Source organism: Lonchura striata, chromosome 3, assembly GCF_046129695.1.
Source record: "Lonchura striata isolate bLonStr1 chromosome 3, bLonStr1.mat, whole genome shotgun sequence".
In the NCBI taxonomy this organism is placed as follows: Eukaryota; Metazoa; Chordata; class Aves; order Passeriformes; family Estrildidae; genus Lonchura; species Lonchura striata.
The window spans coordinates 85,356,700-85,378,996 of NC_134605.1; the positions used below are offsets into that span (position 1 = coordinate 85,356,700).

At 36.1% G+C, this 22,297-nt stretch overlaps 1 protein-coding gene across 1 annotated transcript in view; it reads right to left on the reverse strand.

Moving 5' to 3' along the window:
- The window catches only part of COL19A1 (collagen type XIX alpha 1 chain), a 182,567-nt gene that overhangs the window by 46,297 nt on the left and 113,973 nt on the right, over positions 1–22,297 (reverse strand). Inside the window, exons 17-24 of the mRNA XM_077782360.1 lie at positions 16,735–16,788; positions 9,495–9,548; positions 5,057–5,119; positions 4,239–4,283; positions 3,256–3,291; positions 2,387–2,422; positions 2,229–2,282; positions 226–279 (exon numbers count right to left, since the gene is read on the reverse strand). Coding sequence (XP_077638486.1) covers positions 226–279; positions 2,229–2,282; positions 2,387–2,422; positions 3,256–3,291; positions 4,239–4,283; positions 5,057–5,119; positions 9,495–9,548; positions 16,735–16,788 — 396 coding nt within the window. The remainder of the gene's footprint in view (positions 1–225; positions 280–2,228; positions 2,283–2,386; positions 2,423–3,255; positions 3,292–4,238; positions 4,284–5,056; positions 5,120–9,494; positions 9,549–16,734; positions 16,789–22,297) is intronic.

Here is a 22,297-nt window from a genome sequence, read left to right on the forward strand (position 1 = left end):
TCCACTCCAGGCTGTCAAACAGTGTCAGAAGTATGTTATAGATGGTGTACTGAAACTCAAGATAATGGCCTGTTGAGGGAGGTATCCCATACTACTGTGCTTCAACACTTGATAGCTACAGTGCCACCCAAAAAAAGAGCAGCTATGGTAAGTTCTGTGGCACTGCTTCACTGGCTAACTGCTCATGCACCACAGCTACAGCTGAAGAAATGGCACAATACATACAGCTTCTCCTGGCAGTCCCCTGGGTCCAACAGGTCCTGGAGGGCCTTGCAGTCCCTGTGAAATGATATAATACGCACCTGAGGTAAAAGTCAATCAACTACTGTAATATGGTGAAAAGCATTCCTATATATAAATATATTAAAACATCAGGCATTAAGAATTATTTTCCACATGGAGTAAAAAGTACAGAGTTTGCTCATTCTCCCTTACTCTAAGATTTAGTTCAGTAAGTCCTGTGGACTGATATGTACGAAATCCAAAGTACATATCTAAAGCAAATACATGTACGTACAAAGGGAATACCTAAAGGGAAAGACATTAAAAAAAGAACAGATCAAGATTTCAAGAATCATTTGTACAACAACAATTTTGAGGCTTCTATAGCCACATCCATTCTCACTGGGCCCTCTTTTCATGATCTAAAATTCAGACACTATCCAGCAATGAATATTGTTGGGTCGCAGTTGGATTAAATAGTTTCTAAATCTAACTGTGTTTGATACAATTCAAGGCGTCACGAGAGATCCTCAAGAATGTTTGTACTTCAGTTTCTTTCTTCACAGACTCACAAAATTGTAGGGAAGTTAGAAGCCACACTGTAGAATGGGTTATCTGGTTCAGCCTTCCTTTGCAAGCAGGATCATTCCTGTACATTGCAGTTTCTTCCAGTGAGGGAGATTCTGCAACCTCCCTGGGCAATTTGTTCATTGCTCAGTCACCCACACAGTAAGGAAGTTCTTCCTCATGTTCAGGTGGAACTTCCTGTGCATCAGTTTCTGCCCATTGCTTCTTGTCCTATTGCTTGGCACCAGTGGGAAGGGCCTGGAAATCTCAACACCACTGTTTAGATACTGATAGACAGTGATGAGGTCTCCTTCCAGTTGACTTTTCTCTAGGTTAAACAGGCCCAGCTCCCTCAGCCTTTCCTTGTAAAAGAGATGCTTCAATCCCTTAGTCATCCTTGGTCTCCACTGGACCTGCTCCAGAAACTCCATGTCCCTCCTGTACTGAGGAGCCCAGAACTGGACACAGAACTCCAGATGTGGCCACACCAGGGCTGAGTAGAAGGGCAAGATCACTCGCTTCACCCAGCTGACCATGCTTTTCCTAATGCACCCCAGGACACCATTCGCCTTCTTGCCCACAAGGGCGCTGCTGGCTCATGGTGGAGCCCACCTGGCTCATCAGGATCTGCTGGTCCTTCTCCAAAGAGCTGCTTTCCAGCAAGTTGTCCCCTATGGTTATTCCTCTCCAGGTGCAGGACTCTGCACTTTGCTGAGTTTCAGACAGTTCTCTGCCCATCTCTCAAACCTGTCATGATCCCTCTGAAAGGGTGCACTCTGGGGTATTGGTTGCTCCTACCAGATTTTGTGTTGTAGGGAATTTGCTGAGGAGGTCTCTGCTCCTTCACCCAAGTCTTTGATGAACCAATTAAACAAGACTGAACCCTGATGGACAACACCAGTGACAGGACTCCAACTAGACCCTGTGCCATCATTATGAGCCTTTGGTATCTGCTGTTCAGCCAGCTCCAAATCCACCTCAGTGTCCACTCATCCAGTCCATACTTCCTGAGATTTTCCTATGAGGACAGACTCAAAGCCAGGCCATAACTGCCTTAACATTACCTGTTGCCTCACAGGCTTAAACAAAGGAGCTACTCAAGTACTGGTAGTGGTTGCTCCTTGCCTCACCAAGGCATAAAGAGAATGCACCCAGCTACCAGTGGATTTCTAATTGCAAAACGAGTGCTTATATTCTCAAGTGACAAAATAACACCTGAGTGTTGTATGAATATTCCTTTCTGTGTGACACTGAGAGCAAGAACTGAATGTAAAATGTAAATTTTATGTAAAACCTAAATGTTATGTTTGGCTTGATCCAAGCACAAACTTTTGATAAATGCTTTCTTTGCCTATTAATAGTAGCTAAAGAGTTGATAGCTTCAGATTCCTCTTCTATATAGAATGCAATTGTTATTGGATGAAATAGCATTCACTTACCTTTGATCCTGGATTTCCAATAAGACCAGGTGGTCCAGGATCTCCAATTTCACCCTAATTATTTTGTTTGAGAAAAGAAAAAATCCCAAGTTTACTGCTGTATCTCTCAGCATCATCTATGTATACTGGTAACGTAGTATACACAAGTCCAAAAATACCTTATTTCCTTTTGATCCCTCCAGTCCAGTCTCTCCCTGAAAATAGTAAATACAACTGTAAGAAGTTACAAATTTAGGTAGGATCAAATAAAAGTTCAGTTTGCTACCTTAAAATATTGCAATACAGTTTGCAAACTTAAATATTGAGAAAATATGAAATAATTTCTGATGCCTTTTGCAAACTCTGAAAGACATAGCAACCTAATTTTTTTGCAAGTTTTCCCAATTAAAGGAAAAGTGTTTGAAAACACTACATTTCCTGAAGAGCATTTCCAGTCTATTCTTCACATCTCTTCTGGTACCCATTATTCACCTCTAAACCCACACTTTATTACAGTAGGACTTATTCTGATTATTATAATACCTTAACCACAAATATCTCAGCAACCTTGAGCTTTATATTAAAAATCATAACTAGCTTTTGTCAAGTATCATAAGAGAGAATAGTAATTAATTACAAATATGTAACATAAGCAAAGAGACCCTTACAGAATGAGTGTTCTGAAAATCTGCCTCAAAATAAGAAAATGGCTGTACGAGAACAGCCTGATGTTAAATGCCACACTGATGGCATCAAAACAGTACAGTTCACACCACATAAAACTTTGTTGAAAAGCTGAAAGAAAGAACTTAAAGGGAATAAAGAAAGCATGTGCTCTAAACTCAGTTCATGAAAACAGGACACCTTTGTTTTTTATTTATAACCTGGGAGACCTTGGTGCACATGTAAGGAGACAATACATATGCTATCCCATGTAATCCCTGCATCTAACAAATGTCTACAAAGAAAAGAATTACAGAATGAATATGGTATGACAGTAATCTCAAGTGGACATTATTCACAGCAGTTCAAAACATGCTATACTTACTGGGTCTCCTTTGTCCCCTTTTACAGAAGGCTCTCCCTAGGGAAAAGTAGAAAATAGGTTAACAGATTTATTTAAAATGATAAAAAGCATATATGTCTGGTTTTGCTGAAGAGTCCTGGAAAATGTGGCTATTTAAAACCTGTCTAAAATACAAATATATATACTACAAAGTTTACTTGAAAGATGATGTTGATTTAATGCCAAGACCATGACATCCATGATCCTTTCAAGCAGGAGCACAAACAAGGGTCAGGAACATAAACTAAAGAGAGTAATCAAGAGTCCAAATCTGAAAAATTCTGAAGCACAGATGCTTTATAAGACAAAAAATCATAAATATGTTATATCAAGGGAGTAAAAACACTGTTTCTGCCTGCATGAAAACTATTTTTATAGGTATGAACAAAGAAATCAAGAAGCCTCACAGCGAATGGGGAAACACCTATTAATCAGTAGAACTATGTATAACATACGTTCCTAGAAAAGTAAAATACAAGTCTGTTCCCAAATAATACTTCCCAAATAATACTGAAAAATATATGCTTAAACTAAAATATACTAAATTAGAATGCTAGTTTGTAAATTTTAATAATTTAAAGCTTCTTGTTTTTTCATCTAGATATAGAAGATCTATACATTCACAACTTGAAAAACTATGACTGGCACCTAATTAATGAGGCAGCCTCTGGTCATAAACTTATATAAAAATAAATTTAAACTGGTATTAAGTAAATGTCTGAATATTTTTAAAGCTAAGGACTTTGTGAGCTGGTAGAGCAGGGAAATTTACTTGCCTATGTAAATACCCTCTCAAGGAATGGCTTGAATAAAGTACAAAGAATATTTAGAGACTGACAGCTTTTTCCATACACAAGCATTTTTTTGTTGATCTCCTGTACATTTTGCAGGATTTCATTCATAATCAGTACATTGTGTCAACTTCTAGTAAATACATGAGCTCAGAAGTAGAGGAATTAACTCACCTTTTCTCCTTTTGCACCAGTCATTCCCAAGTCTCCTTTTTGACCCTTTTAACAAAATTAATGATATTTAAAATCTTTGTATTCTGGCAAATGTAAATAACTCCCTCCTCTTCTTTAACTGTATTTTGTTGTATGTGGGCCACAAAATCTTAACAGTTGTTACAATGGAAATCAAGCTTAAACATCTGCAAGTGAATTTAAATTACTGTTTTCTATAGAAGATCTGCATGCTTGTCAATAAAATGTTGTCCATTCTGTCACATATCCAGAGCACTTGTCTCTTCTCTTGAAAGTTAGAAAGGCATGCAAGTTTTAAAATATCAGTGAGCTGTTTATATAGAACAGATAACTATAAACAATATAGTGCCATATGGTGTTGATTCAGAATTAGACTTGCATGTAATTTTTAGAGGTTGTCTATGAGTATTTTTGGTATAGAAAGCCTCATTGTTACAGAGTAACTGCTTTAAATATTCATTATTTACTATCCAAAATATTTTCTGAATTTCAACTTTTTCAGTCTTTCCCACGTAACTGGCAGGACAGCTATTTGACTTTTCAGATGGCATTATAGAAACCATACATAATTCTTTCAGCATTTCTCCTTTCTATTTATACTAGAGGAGTTATCCTGCTGCCACTGCAGTATAGCATGATGAGTTGGATATTGGTCTACACAGATCAAAGTGCCAGTCATCTCAAAAATCTATTCCTTCAAAGTCCATTGGGATAAATCAAATAAAATCCACTGTGTGGAGGGCGGCAGGGAGAGGTTGGGTAGGCACTTTGAAACTTCTCCATTCATTCCAAATTCTTACAATGTCTCCTTTCTGGCCTTTAAGTCCAAGGGTCCCAAGTTCTCTTAGTAGTCTTGCATCACTCTGGAAAGAAATATCACCATAAAGATCAGAAAACGCCACTATTTACTTCCAGTAACAATTTATTTACAGTAGCAATTTATTGTAACTAACCAGTTGTAAATTCAGAAGTCCTAATTTACTAAAAAGGGAATAATATTAAATGCCTATGCAGTACTCCTGCCACACTTGCAGAAAATGAACAAAAGCATAAAATGTCTATTGACTATTGCTATGTAAATCTATGATTTTTAAGTTCAACACAAAGAACATATTTTTATGCTCATTGTTACAATACATTTCTCAAGAATGTTCAAAAAAAAGAAAACCCCCCACTTTTATGAAGAAGAACAACAAGCTTTTTACTTTTGAGCACCATGAAATGTAAAAAACTAGAGCTAATTTAAGTTTACTACAGTAGTAAGACAAAGGAGAGGGAACAGGCTCCTCACATTGCTTCTCAAAGAAGACAGACTTAAGGACTAGAAAGTTCAGGTTCTATACTTGCTCAGCTGTTATTGCATTGCATTTATTTATTCTCTGTACAAGGTAAAAACACAATAAAACACAAAGCATATGGTTTCCCTTTCATAAAGTCAGACTTCCTAAGGGGAAGATGTTTCTTTGCAATGACAATGGAAAAAGAAACAAAACCCCAATAACCCTGAAAAATGAGCTCCGGTTAAGACCCAGGGAATCCCAATCACAGAACAGATGCTACTGGGTGAGCAGGAACCCTGAGTAAGCCAACTCCACTTGCCATATCCCAGTTTCCATAGCTCTAAAATGGGAAAATATCACAATGAATAAATGTGCCATTTACACTATGTTAATATTTTCAGAAGATGGTAACTGAATATAAATTGGAAAAAAAAAAATCAATAATTATTTTAGAAATGCTAATTTCCTGATGGATTTAGGTGTTTAAGGCTTGCAACACTGAGTACACTAATTATCAAAATCACCTTCAGAAGAAGATGCAGACACTCAGATACCTGAGTACTGATGAGAAGCAGTTGGCTACTACTGGACTGAGAATCCAGGTGTCTGTTACCATGAGTACACTACAAATTATGATTTATACTGAGTTGTGCTTTTTTTTTTTTTTTTTCATATATGGAACAAAAGAAAAGAAAAAGACTTTTAGACCAAATAACTACCCTTATGTTATTTGAATTTTTGAAGGTAATTTCCCCTTTAAAACCAAATGCAAGTAAAATACACATACACACACACACACACACAAAAAAAACCTTAAAAAGTTAAGACTGAATTATCCCATAATAATCTAAAATTACTACAAATTATAATTATTCTGAAACATTTCCTGACAAGATTGTGTTGTAGTGTCAATTTCTTTTGTTTTGGTTTAATTTTTTATTCTTATGTACTGGAGAACATTTTTTATTAAACTGGTTTACATGTCCTTTCCAAAGATACTTAGAAGCAAGTTTGGCTAAATGACCTTATACCTACGTATGGCAAACTGGTAAAAAAGAAGGATGCCAAACAGAGGCCTTGAAAACCCAAGTAAAGATAACACAGGCCTGAGAGTATATAAATACAAATCATGAGGCATCATTTATTCATCTCTGAAGGAATGAATGTAACCTACAGGGCAGAACCATTTTCTTGGCAAAAGAAGATAACAAAATGCGTTTATTGAACACATGCAAAGCATCTGATTCATGCTGAAAATGCAAAAGACATAACAAGAAGAAATAGAAAAACAATCACCTGTAAAAACACAGGAAGAATGAGGGAAGCAATGCTCCAGTACTGTCTCCCACCCCATTAAGGATCAATGCTACTACTTATCCTAGACAGGTTCCTCTCACCTTCATTAAATAAAGACTGCTGATCTTGGTTTGCTGTTCAGCACAATTTGCTGCTGCAATCAGCAATTGTATTTATAGTGCTCTTTCACTGTATACATGATTCAAGTAAATTATGCTTTTAAAGGCTTGCACTCTAGCCTCCTTAAAAATCCCTCTGATAAAGTGATTGATGCTGACCCAGAAAAATCCTGGTTGCAATAAATTATTTAAATATATTGTGCAATTACCAATACTTATTACAGCAATCAGAAATTACCATACAGCAATCAGGAAAATTGCAAATAATCTCATAAGGAACAGAGAAATTAGAGAAACAGGAAAAACATTGTTAATTATGATGGGTCTTAAGAGCCACTACATTTCTTTGTATCGGTTTCTCATGATTCCCAGAAATACCAACACAAAGAAGTCATACTAATATTCTCAAGGAAAATAAAAAAAAAGGTGTGAAAATAGTTATAACAACTAAAATGTGGTCAATAGCTAAACATTCTAAACACCAAACTGAAAGAAGACCTTGTGACATCCTTGAGAATATGGATAAAATGATGGAAGATGACATCACCATTCCCTGTGCTGTAAGGAACCTCAGAAACCTCAGAATATCACTCAAATATCATTTCACCAATGACAACTGAGGCACACAGCAAGTTCAATGCTGGAATGAGAAAGACTGCTTGATGTCTCCAAGGTGCTGGGGACAAAAATCAGCTTCTGTCATAATATGTAATAGCATGGAGAAAAGAAAAGTTATTGGTGCATACATCTACCTAAGTGAATCAAAGGCAAAGCAGAGAACCTGTTCTTTTATTTGAAGACCCCTTTGCCTTGTCCTTGATGGGAATACCTCAATCCCATCCTAAAATGTATAGGAATTAATACCTTTGTTATTGGAGACTTGACTCTAGGAGTCAACTTTAAATGAAAGTTTTCATATTTAGAACCTTCTACTTGAATCAGAAAGCCAGCTCCTCTTTCATCTGGAATAAACCAGCATTTGCTTGTTGAACAATTAATTGCTTATGACAGAGTCATTAAAATCTTCAAACTAGACAGCTGAAGGAAGAAGAAAGTTGATAAGCTATCCAGGATTTGAAAGATAATTAATTTATAGACTCGTACCAGCTTGTCTACATTTTTTCCAGAAGTTTGTAAATTAGGAAATATTAGCCACCTTAAGAATACTTAGAGCCTTCTAATTATAAGAAACATGATTTTTGGAGACAGATGTGTGCCATTTCCCGGAGTTCATCACTGTTTGTATTTCCTCTTTCAGAATTAACCTTAAGGGGACTAACAGGATTAAAGAGACTGATAAGGCAGAGGTGGGGAATGAATTACAAAAAATATGGTATCAATAGAGGAAACTGTGTTGGTATCAGTGACAGCTCTTTGGCAGGAAAAAGAAACTGGTAAGGAAACCAAACGTGAAACCCAAAATATATAAAACTTCAACATATATATGTGAAGCAAGAGACCAAATACAGAAACAAACTCTCTAGGCATAAAAAAATGCTCTATGCTTAATTCCTAAGACATGCTTCTAAGATGATATACTGATTTGGGATGGATTAAATATCATAGTTAATATCAGAGAAATCACTTCAGTGATAAAAGCAGCTGGAAAGGTATGGTTGACATGAATTTAACACCACAATCCCTGTTCAAGGAAAGATTTTAGCACTCATCTGGGAATGTTAAATTAGAAAATTACCTGAATACATGTGCATTCTATTCATGTACAGTTAATGCATTCTAATATTAAAATAAATTAATTCCCTCCAGGCTTGACCTGCATGACTTAAGTTGTGATACACACATTAACTACTGTACTAGGGAAATAATGCTGCAATAGCGCATCTTGAATTTTGAATGTTTTCTCATCAGAGAGGTTACATACTCCCAAATCAGTTAAGCAAACTTCTCTATTTTCATACAAAGGCAGACACTACCACAGCTTAAATGACTTGAAAGACCTGCAGTAAGAATGTAAAAGCTCTGTCAAGCTGAACACAGTCCTATGCAATTTGAACATTTTTAGTCCTTTAAGTTCTTTTAACTGCAGGAGCTTTTATAATTGACACAATATTTTTATTAGTCCATAATACTAATAATAAGGACAATTCTCATGGACTGCTGGCAGATCCTTTCAAAATTATGCCTCCTTGTCTTTCTATTTTACTCTTAGAATCATGACAGAGTTGGTAAAGAAAAAAACATCAAGTACAGTTTGAAGCAATTAGGTTTAGAAATGGGGAGGTGGTGCTTCACACTAACAGCAAGGTGGTCCACACATTTTCTTTCTGAGTTTTACCAATCAAAAACAAATAAGTAGAAGATGGATGGGAGGCAAGACACATGGCAGCAAGACAGAGGACACAGCAAGCATGTAACTGGAGTGTGAACTGGAGCTTGCAAAGGGATGCAGAAAGTGGGCAGGAGAGAAAGTTCCTTTTGAATTAAACTGGAATGTGGCCAACAGAAATCAAAACTGTAGCAATTTCTAACTTAGATACTACTTAGTCATAAATCCACACAGATACCAAATCAAATTTCCATACCTCATTATAATGTTTGTTCAATGAATCCAGGATTCCTTTTAGTCCAGATGGGCCCTATATGGAAAAATATGCATCATTATGTCTGTAAATCTTTTTTAGAGAGCAGTGGAGATGTAAAAGGTTTCTGTTTTTTTTTTTTTTTTTTTTTTTTTTGAGTGTACAGTAAGTTATCTTCTGTAGCTTCATTATTTCTTTTTTATGGCACAGAGAAAGAAGAAAGGTAATTTTCAAATCTCTGAATTTTGAAAGCCAGCAACTTATTTTCAAGTGAATTGGTCAGTCAGAGAAGGCAGAAATGAAATCCGTATAAATTTTAATACAAGTCCCTTCTGGTATGAACAACATTCTTGTTCTGCAGCATTTTAAAACTCTTTCCACCAACTCAAAGCACAAGTTTTAATGTAGAAGTGGCTCCCAGTGTCAGTGAACAGCTAAGTTTTTAACCTGAGAGTACAGTAAGTGAAACTGAGGAAAGCCAGAATTCTCCAGAATACTAAATTTCTAATTTTATTAGCATTGTAAGTTTTTACTTAAACACACGTTTCATCAAGAAATTCAACACTGAAAAAGGAACTTCCTGACCAAATGAACATTTAGGACAGAAACACTGAAAAATGTGCTTGGGAAAAAACATGTTTGAACATTAAATCCCCCCATTTTTAGGCATACTCTGCCAAAAAGCATTCCCTCAATGAGATTTTTAAGTTTGGTAGATGGAGCAGAACACAGAAAGTACAGCCAGTTCTTACGAACTAAGACTCAATTAAATTTCCATATTTAGTCTCTTTGAGTTGAAGCTTTCACATAATGAAAATATGAAAATATGAATAATGAAAATATGAAAAACAACCACTCATGATGGCTGTAAGAAACATTTAACTGTACTAATAAGATTACAATATATTAAAGTAAATGATTTTGCCTGATTTACCCAGATGTAATATAGACAGGGCACAAGAGCACTCCTCTGGGACTTTTTATAATTACAATTTACCCTCTGCAGTTTTTGTCTTAGTGTGGATACTAGGAAAACCTGGAGGCCACATGAAACATCTCATGTGTTTCACTCCCTCCTTCTTCCCTACATTGGAAGAGACAAAAGTGCATTCCTGTTATTTCAAAGTGAATTATCACTTCAAATTTATGTTAATAATAAGATCAATATGATCATGATGTTTTCACTAAGATCTCACTCCAGTCTGATTTCTGAAGTTAATGGCAGAATTTTTACTTTGATATCCATAATAAAGCTGGCAATCTAGAACTGGGACTGAAGTATGATGACACTGCCTAGACATCTCAATGTTGACACTGTAAACCTGCTGTGTTGAATCCCTGAACTCAGGATTCCTAGAGAATTCTGAAATCCTGCAAGGAGTCCAAAATAAGAACTTTTTCTCCCTTTGCATTTGACATCATGTACCATACTTCTTTTACAGATTTTCCACAACTGAAACTGCTGCAGTCACACAACTCAGGAGAAACTTAATGATGTATCTGTCATCAGCCCCAAACCCTCAGATATTATTTGTACATAAATAATTTTTGTCAGGATGAAAAGTATATTGACATAGTTTTGAAAAACAAATATCCTTAAAAATCCCCAGAATGTCTCATTACTAAGACAGTCAAGGAGAACTTTAGGTATTTGGGTTGCATTCTTGACTATGCCACAGCCTTTGAGTTACCAGTTTAGTATTTTCATTTTCCAAAAATTGACATAGATGTAATAATTTTATATTTCCATAATTTTTTCTACAATAAAAAACTAGCAAAACAAATGTATAACAACAGTCTTTAATAAAGACTTTTTTTCCTAAACCACAGTTTTCTTCCACAGTTTCATTAATATAGTTGCACAATCTACTCTGAAGTCTCTACAGACTAAAAAACCCCAGCAACATTGGTTTTAAAGTGAAGAAGCAATGAAATTAACAACAGTTGAAGAATTATTGTACCAGCAGTTTCTAGCTTTTGAATGAGAACTTTGCACATCTGCCACTTTGAAGCTCACTTGAGCAGGGTTTCCTTTTTTTTCTAATATCAAGTTGTGTAATTAAGAGAAGTGAAGCACACAGAGTAGAGTTGTATGAATAAAAAAAGAACTGAAAATGTGTCCTGATTGTTTTCCAAAATTGCAAACAGGTTTCAGATGTTATTTCTACAGACAAGGCAGGAATAGAAACACAGGTGCTTAAAGGGAAATAGCTCCAAACTGTGAAATTACTGGGGCTTACAACATATTTTCCTCCCTTAACTTTTATAGTTCACCTGCATTTCTGCAAAGATGAGACTGTTGAAAAAATCTACCCAATCTCACAGTCCATGCATAAAATGGGTAACAAGTAAATTGCATTGGTTGCATCTCAAAAAGAGGCCAATTCAGAGAACACAGCCTACAAGTGACTCAGTGCAGTTACTTTATCCCTGTATTTCATTTTAATGCCTGTCAATTAAAATAAGACATTGTTTTTCTGTTTATTTTAATGCAGAACATCATGAAACTCATCAGGGCAGATGCACAATATTGCATAACTATTCCGAAGAGCAAATGGAAAGAATGATGAAAACATGATGTCTGCCACAATAGGACACAATAAATAAATTACATTTTGATATGGATAAAAAAACTTAATGCATAGAAACAAGCAATAAGACCAACCTTTGCCAGCCATTCCCACACTATAATGTAAATGTTTCCAATATTATTCTAAGAAGCAGCTGAAAATCCAGGAAAACCAGAAATGCTACTGACAATTTTCACCTATCATCACTTTGATTTTTTCTTTATTGTAATTATGCGATAACATTCACTCACTCCCAAAATGTTGGTAGAGGAATGACAATATTTCCTAAGGCAGAGGAAATGAAATTTCCTCAAAGTGAACTGCTGGCTACTTAAGATAACTAGTGTGGGGGCACTGACATATGTATTGAATTACAACACCAAATGTGTATGTAATTAAATGAAGAAGTTCAAGCGAACTCCTCTACTGCATCACATGCAATGCAGGCGAAAATGAAACCCTATTTTAATTTAAAACTAGCGAATAACACAAAGCTCATCTTCCAAACAAAATACTTGAGAAGATAAAAAATAGGAAGTTCAGCCTCTTGCAAAGGTAAATGATAAACTGAATGATGAACTTCAAAAGTTATAGCAATTGTGAAATGAATCAATTACATCTATTGGGTGAAAACAATAGCTTAGCTTTGGATGTATCAGTTTAAAGAATGAATAATTGTGATTACAGTTTACTAGCCTGTGATTTAACACATGCTCAGTTTCTCTCCATCTCTGCCACAGGTAGATTGGACAAGGTTGTGTTTGGCCAGAACAGGCAGTCCTCATGCTTCTAACCTTTACAAACCTGTGCTAATAACGTTTCACTTCAGCTAAAGAATAACTGGACAAAAATCAGACTCATCCGGAAGAATTTTTTTAATACTGGTGCAAGTCTGTAGCACAACTCTAGCTTAGCACTCCTGATTTTAAAAACAAGCTAACTCACTAAAATGGGAACTATTAAGAAATGGAATTGCTCCAGTCATAACAGTTCCAGTAGAGACAGAGAAAATCAGGACAGTAAAGATAAAGTTAACCCTCACTGGAGAAATGAGAAAAACTCCTTTTTTTCTGTTCTCTAGCCCATCTATGTAAATAGCTTTACCTGCTGATTCATTTAAAGGTAAAAATAAATAATTAGTAAACCCCCAACCTCAGCAGTGACAGACATCAGGGACCCCATCCAAGTTGCTGAACTCTATAGACTTTTAGTCAGCAGCTATAGCAGAAGAGAGCAATCAGCTCAGTTCTGCAGTCTGATCAAAATGCAATTCCTACAACCTTAAAGCATCCTATTATCATAGTAATTCTTTTTGTTTCATAAAATCAGCATTTCAATTTCAGTGAAGAGCCATGCTGAGCAGGGTAACAGAATGTGACAGTCTCTCTTTCAGAAGACTTTAGAAGAAAATGAAAGTAGGCAAATACATAAAATATATTTGAAGGGTACAGAGATACTGATTTTACAATCATAATTTTCAGAATGCTTGTGAGAACAAAGTGAATAGTGTGTTTAACAGAAGATTTTTACTGCTATCCAGGAGCTTGCAAAGTAGAGAAAAGGTCAAAAAGCACTAGAGGGAGCTACTGCTCTACTTGGATTCTTGTATTCAGCACAAATTGCTACCCGCTGGATTGAGATGGGTGTGAGCACAAATCTCGGCTCTCCTGTACTGAGATAACAGCACTCAAAAACTACAGCAAGGATGTATCCTACCAATTCTGAACCAGAAGAGAATCAACGAACACATTAAAAATCTATAATATGTAATAGACTTTACACAAATACAAAGGAAGAATATATTCCATAAGTTTACAAAAATATTTTTTATAGCTGATCAATAAAAATCCTTATTGACTCTTTGCCTTTTGTGAGCACAGGATTTGTTCCAAAGAGGGAAAAAAAAAAAGCATAAGGAAAAAAATGACACGAAAGAAAGGATATCTGGGAGAAATTTCATAGAAAATCCCACTTTAACTGAGTAGTTTCATTACCAGATGCCAATCAATCTATGTTTCTGACAGTGAAAAACGTTTTTAACCAAAGCTATGCAGATGATGTTAAGGGACTAGAAACTCACACCAAGCATTAATTTTACTTTAAAAACAATCCCCAGAAATTAGGTTAGGGAAAAAAAAAGTAAAAAGATGAGATATCTAAAGAAGATTAGAACAGTCTTAAATGCTGCCATGCTACAAGTAGATTTTTGACTGTTAGCAGGTGCTTTTACACTTCAGTCACATGAAACCACAGCATGTATGCTGACTTCAATTTTTGTAACTTTCCAGTTTTCTTTAATTTTACCCCAGTCTTTTCTCCACAAATCCCTACATGTGCACATTGTTATTAGGACTGTCCTTTATAATAAATACTTTGAGTATTGTATTTTCTTATCACAGTTTTTATGTGGTTTTTTTTTTTTTTTTTTTTTTTTTTGTCAGTACTGAGCACTTGACTAATATCTAAATGAAATACTCAACACCATGGCATAAAATGATAAATAAATTAGGTAAATTTATTAATTTCAAACACACAGTGCATGCTGTAGCTGCCCTAACAATTAATGACTGAATCTCTTTTCCTCAAAAACAATAAAAAACTTTTTTTTTTTTTTTTTTTTTTTTTAAACAGCAGCCAAAACACAAACTTTTTTATACTGGAGAGTCTAATTTTTACATATTCAATCTGTTAACTATTTTGTACCCTGTGTAGGCCAAAGTTATGCCAGCAATCACCCTGCAGGTGTGACTGTTCTGTTGCACTTTGGAAAAGCCAGAGTAAGAGCTAACAATGCATCCATGTGCATGAAGCAGCTGCTTATTATTAGGGAAGAAAGGTAACTGGAAGCACAGCAAAACTGAATATAGTTTGAGCCTTGAAAAAGTGAGGAGAATGATGGATCCTGTTAAAGTTTTTTTAGTGTATATAAGCTGTGGCACTTGAAGTATGGGGATCCTGCCCATGCATGTTAGCAGGCATTGCTGCTTTTAGAGTATTCCTTTTTTATGTGTTATCTTCTCAGCCATGGAAGAGGAACACAAGATGGTGGTATAGCTGTATTCAAAGCGAGGAGTGCATCAAGAGAGTTACACCAGAAACAAATACTTTAAACCAATATTTAGGCCGTGGCTGTTTAAGGAATGCTTTTCTGTATGTAGTACTAGGCTATTACCCAATACAGAGTTCCTTGTAGTGACATTGCCATGCTGACAAAGTTGAGTTTTCCACTTGCTGCAAGAAAATCTGAGATAAATCTCAGTAATAGAAACACAACTTAGCTTCCTCTCAAGATTTCTGGTATATGTGTCAAGGACCATACATCTTCACAAGCCTGACCTGCCAGCAAATCTAGGCTGGCAGAAATCTGTAACGCAGAAACAGCTTTTCACTAGCTCACAAAAAGCTAAGTAGATTAGGTCTAACATTGACCTCTGCTATAGTTTGCTTTTTTATCCTTTAAAGGTTATATTTGGCACTTGTATTCATCTGTTTGGCCTCCTGCAATCTGCAATATCATTTCAGCATTAGGACTGTGCAGAAGACTCAAACAAGCAAGGCTTCAATATGATTGTATGCAGGGGACAAGAGTGAAAAGGAGGGATTTTAAACTGGTTTTATGCAGGATAAATGAATTCCACCATAAATGCCTCTTTCTAAACACGTTTTTCAAGAAAAAAATTATTTATGAAATGTATGCAGCTTTTGTTTTGGATGAGGGTAGATGACATCTGTTTCATTTTAGTCATTGTATCCTGTGCAGCAGTGCATTATTCTCTTCTCTCTACATGTAAGACCAGGTTGAAACATTTGAATCAAGTGTTCAGATGCATAAACCACTAGCCTTTATCCAGGTAAGCAAAAGAAGGAATTATAAGTTTTTTGTTTTATATTAAGAATGTAAAGCAGCAGAAGTTTACTTAATCCACAAATAGCTGTTTTGCATTTGTGCATGACAGCATTTTTATAATACAATGCACAGAGAATTTTACAAATATGACTGTCTTCTAACAAAAAAGGGCTGCTTTCATTGAAGACTAATGTACATTCATGCCTGACTTGAATTTTAAATCCTTTATTTTTATTTTTAATAGAGAAGAAAAAGAAAATCCCAAACCTCTTAGATCTGAGCTAAACCCTTTAGTTCTTCATATTACAAATCCTTTCATAAAGTCATGTATTTCTTAATCTTTTTAATTCTTCAGTCAACTCATTTGAACTACAGCTGAGTGCTCATTCCAGTGCTGGGTATAATCCTCCCCATCATTCAGACAGTTGGCACATGCTTCACAGAGTCCTTCATCTTTTAAATTACCCCTCTGAGACAGAAATTATCCCTTCTTCTACGAAGCATCATGCATTTTGCAAAGGGAATGAAAGCACAATATTCACAGCTAGCATACATGGCCAGTCTTTCTTTGAAATGCCGATTTCTGCTTCCTCTGCTGAAGTTTCCACCTTGTTCTTTCCCTCCTGTGTAGTCCCTCCTACTTGCAGACCCACTTCTTTTATTTATGCTGCAACAAAAGGCTACCAGTAGTAGGTGTTTGATACAGCAGCGTACACACAGATCAATTATTTTGAACTATAATTATCATCTGGTAACCTGCTATAAAAGAGTTAACAAAGTCCAAGGACAGAGTGAAAATTTCCCATTCCCCTCATTCGTTACTCACAGGAGGTCCTGGTGGCCCCGGTTTTCCTGGAAGGCCTGGTTTGCCTCGTCTCCCCTGGAAACAAAAAAATTACAACAGACATTTATAAATGCTGTGGTTAGGGACTAATTTGGAATAAGAATTCTAAGAAAAGATTTGTTGCCTTATGTATTAGCAAAAAAACCTCAACAAAATCCATTCAAAATTAACACTCTATATCAGTGACTGCAATACTATCTAATATGAGTAGTTTTAGGATTGCTTTTAATAGTTCTAACAAACTATATTTGCATCTCCATCGTGGTGACATTTTAAAATTTTGTCTCAAATATCGCATATTGATGTGGTTATTACATATGGTGCATATTGATAGGATTATTACAAAGTACCTTGATGAGGTGTAAAGAAATGATATTTGTATGAACACAGCAGAGCTTGGGATGTACATATGTGCAATATAACCCAATTAGAAAATATATGTACCTTCTTCTCTGGGATGTGATAATGAGCACAAAAGCCAGAGATTTATTTGCAAAAACAGTTCACCTTCTTTGTGCAATTACTACCATCTGTGTATATATAATGCACATGCAAAATCATTTGCAATAAAACATAAAGTCCATAAAAGTCTACTTAAGGGAGATTTTGCACTCAGTTTCTAAAAAACACATGCATATGTAACTATTACAATTTTTTAGTACAGATTTGCTTGAACAACTGTTTTCACATATGCTTTTTTTTAGGAAGATCAACATAAAAATGGAAGTAATTTACAGGAATTAACATCCTTATTGCCAAGCTGAAATCTGATGCACATTTTTTGGAAACAACAGCTGAGAACAACTAATATCTAGGTGAAAAGGCCAAAGAAAAAAGTGCTGTATCCATTAAGAGTAAACTTTTCCCTTGCATATGGCAAATGTAAATTAATGTTGAACATTAGGGGGGGGGGGTGTCCTGGTAAAAACTTGGCTTAAAAAGTGAAAAAAATAAAATTCTGGCTGATGGTTCACAATTAACACCTAGGGATATTTCTGCAAGCTATGCTCGCTACTTCTAAGCATGCTTCTGTAGTTTGTTAAATAAGAGTGTCACATAGACTGCAGAAGTATTCTCAGGAACAGAAAGTGTAATCCAGTTTTGCTCTTTCCAGGTGAGAGCCCTGATCTGTAGGAAAGCTCTCTCATGATGTGCTTTTCATTAATCTTGATCTATACTGAGGGGATATCAGTAAGGGTGGAAAATCCCTCTCACATCCTGCAGCTCTCCAGGGAAACCTCTTGCCTAGAAGCCAGGGACTCTCCTGAGAGTAGTAGGTATCTCAATCCCTTCAAGCTGAAGAAAGAACAAAGATTGTGTGGATGTGTTTCAGCCATTGGGCTGTGCCATACAACATGTACACTGCCACCATGATTTTATGAACGTCCTCAGCCAGTCAGCAGGAAACAAAACCACCTCAGCATGTTTGGAGCATCAGATTCCTGGGTCTTAACTAGCTGAGACATATGTTATGTGCTGAGCTGTTTAATCCCACCAGTACTTGCACATGCAGGGCTGTAACTGCTGCAGCTAAGGGTAAATTTTTAGAACCAAAATACAGTACTAGGTGCTTAGACTAGGCTCAAGGCTCTACTGGCCCTTACTACCCACCGTCAGCACGTCCTCTGCTGTGCTGGTAACACTCTCCCTGCAGCCCCAGGACCAGCTAGGGCTGGGGGCTCAGCTGGGCTAACGTGGAGTAGGTTTTGACTTTGGTCAGCTCACTGATGCTGCTCACTGAGCAACTGAGAAGCTCGCCTGGCCACACATGCACGAGCAAAGGGAGCTGTGGATAGCTACATCTGTACTTTTGGACTGACCTCTGCTTCGGAAACACAGGTGGACACTGATATTTCCTGACTTAAAAAAAAAAAAAAGAAACAGTAAACTTCCCTTAGAAAGTAGGAAAAACAGACTGAGAGGTAATAATGTAATAAACGAAGATAAATTACTCCATACTTTTAAAATAGTCCCTCCAAGTTATAATCATCTACAGTGTTGACTTCTTGAAGCACCCTCCTTTTCCTGTTTGAACTTATCTAAAATATCCTGAGGGTGACACTTAAAGTCACAGCCGTCTAAACAAAGTATCAAGGAAGTGTCAGGAGGAAGAAGACAGGGCTTTGATTGGCAGACACAACTGTGAATGAGGTGTTAATTACACAGGAAAACATGGAATATGTTGGGAAGGCAATTTTATCTCTGTTTACAAGATGAACTAAAATGTGATTTATGACATAACAAAGACAAAACTTGATGAACTTTCTGAAAAAAAAATCCAGTTATAAAAAAAAAATTGGGGATAGTTATTTTTACCATCATTTATTAATTACTAGAACACATACCCAGTGAAACATTTGCCCCACTTTTTATCCCATCATTATATTATTAGCCATTTTGCAATGTTGCATGCAAAACCACACAGATCAGTATGAGGCATAAGCTTTTTGTAGAGTAATAAAAGTCCCTTTTTTGCCTCCAAGCACCTTTGTAAACTGTCTGGTATTTTAAATTTAATACAGAAATGTATGAAAGGCCACTACCTTTCAGCAATACCTTTCAGATACAGAGACTTCAATATTAGGAATACTTTCTGCTGACTTCTCAGGATCAGCAGGGGAAAAAAATATATATATACTATAGTAAGAGTGTAAGTAGAAAAAATTGGTTTATGTTTTTGTTCAGGGTAATTAAAACAATTAGAAGAATGTTTTTGACAAGCCCATTATGATGCTGCCTTGGGCAGACCATGAGCCAGACCATGACTAAATATTTACATTTTGATTTTGAGTCATCCTTCTGGCAAGAAAGAAGTGAAAAACATCTCAGTGCCCTCTCTGGTTTATAGAATGGGCTTAGCAGAGAGTCAAAGTTCCCATCTCCTGCTCAGCTGTGGGTCTTGGTAGCCCCATGAGAGCCGTATTTATTGCCACTCTGCTGTGCAGAGGGCTGGTAGCCCACACAGGAGGCTTGCTACCTTCATTTAGCTTCATTGAGCAAATATTGAGGTTATAAGACCACTCAAAATAGAAATAAATGTCCTAGGATCATATTGTTCCTTTAACTAAATAAAAAATGCAATACCACCTACATTCACTTAAAAACGATATGTGGTGTCAACAAGTTGTCTAATGCTACTTAGAATACCTGAAGAAGACCAAAACAGTTGCTGGTTATTTGCTTTGTGCTGCATATATTTTTGCTGCCAATCAATGTAATAAAAAGTTTTCTAAATGTTATTGATATTGGATGCTGCTCCCTTGACTCCTGCCCTGACTGATGTGTACAGCAGGCTACTTTCCTCTTTCCCAAAGGACAGACTTCAGCTAGATCATTCAAATGACAAATCATTCAAATATCAACTGCTTGGTTAGGGGCAAAATAAGATAAAATACTAAAAATAAAGCAAATGAGAGATTACATGCTTCAGGAAACCCAGCTGAGTGCCTAGCTGAAGTATGTGGTAAGCTGCATTCTTTATTTCTCTTTTCCTTCACCCATTCTGTGAATTGAAATGACTTGATGAACTTTGCCTGACATGAGATGGAAAGCTGTTCAGAAGAGAGGCTCTGGTCATCCTCCCACAGGATTTGTGCTCTGGTTCTGACTGCTGACCCTGGGCACTGCTGCAGGTCCAGCACACAGTGCAAGAATTCAAAATCTGCATTGTAACCCTCTGCAGTACCATGCCATATCCATCTATTCACATCTCTAACTTTAGAGGAGTAAGATCTCTAATACTAGTGTTTAAAAATAAGCTGCAGATTATTTAAGGATAAAATCAAGCAGTTGTGTAGGAACACTGACATAATTTATGGAATTAATAATTTAAAGATTCTACACTTTAGTATGAAGGTAAACGTTCTTAGAATAAACCCATGGGAATTTTCAAGGGATAGTGCTAATTAGTGGTTTTTTGAAACACATCATCACATTTCAAAACAAGAAGTAGTTCTAAGAAAAGTAGAAATCTGGGCTTTAAAGGCTTAACTACTGTAGTTGTTATGCAAAATTAATGAGGTTTATGTAATAGTTTTGCCAAGCTAAACTATGATTCTCTTGGTTAATCCTTGGTTAACCAGACTTAAAAAAGCACAGATATAACAGGAGGTGAGTGGGGAGTTAAGGACCCCTCACTGTGCCTGACCTACAGATGGCTGTCAGCACCTTGAGTACCTAAACGCAGCCACATTGAGCTCTGGGCAGTTAAAGAACTCCAGATGGCCAAAGTTGCCACCAAGCAGCCAAGTGCCAATTCCAGTGCCTACACTAACTCAGATTATAGCAAGAGTTTGGATAGTCTCTCCCCTAGATTGAAAATCTACATTGCAGAAAATGAAACCTTGTTAACTTCAGTAATACAGTGTTAGGATTTGAATGTACCATTTCTTTTTCAATCCTATTAACTTTGGCCTTGAGGATGTATTACGGTAACCAGTACATTACAAATTAACCTCTGTATTAGATGTTAAATTGAACAAAATCATAAGAAATAAGGCCAGAAGGAAAGAAATTAAAATTAAAATGCTTGCAGAAATCAAGTGCAAGTCTGTTCATCATACCCCACTAAAACCTTTCATAGAAACACAGCTCACAAAGAATAGAGCACACAGAGCCTAATCCTCTGTTTTGGGAGAAAAGTAAGTAGGGAGCACCTCACTGATGCAGAAGCCTTCCAGCACTCAATCTTGGGTTTCCAAAATAATTTTAGGAATGATTTACAAAATCTCTAGTTTCTTTATTATGACATTAATAAAATGCTTAAAGGGATTCCTAGCCAGGCTACATAAAACTGAAATGTGCTTAACAAACAAAAACATCCTTAAACAGGCATAGCAATGTCAAGAAGTCAAATGCCATGACCTCTTTTGCCAAAAAATGATTAGACAAAATCCATCACAATTTTTCAAGTGTATCCATAAAAGTTCAATTTTATTTCAAAACAAAAGAAATAATTTTCAACTATATTTAGATAGTTTATACCTTAACTTTTATTATTAGATATAATTTCTTATTCTTTCATATTTCTATACCTTTGGCTAAAAGACATTTGTCACACTATGACATGAAATAACTCACAGACGCATGTGATGTAAAAGAGGGAAGAAAAAGAACCAAATAGAGATTTTATTTTCTGACTCCACTATATATAGAATATTAAAAGTGACAGTGGATTGGAGGATGAAATTGCCACCTCTCCAACCACACTGGTCAAACCAACAGTTCATCAATTCTCTCCACCCACAAAGTAGAATGCAAAACAATCGTTGTTTTTATGAACAGTGTGAGAAAGTTCTAGTAGAAATATGTAAACATCAGAAGGCACAGAAAACTTTTAGAAGAACTGTAAAACTCTCAAAAGAACACGGCAACAGACATTAAAAGAAATATTAGTAATAGAGTATTTGGAAAAGAGTCTGAAATTCTAAAAGAGCCTCTTAAAAGTTATACCATTTCCGCCATTCCATTAAAAGTTAGGTTTTAATTTCTACAGTGGAAATTGACAAGGGGAAAAAAAAAGAATTTTTCTGATTGACAAATCTAT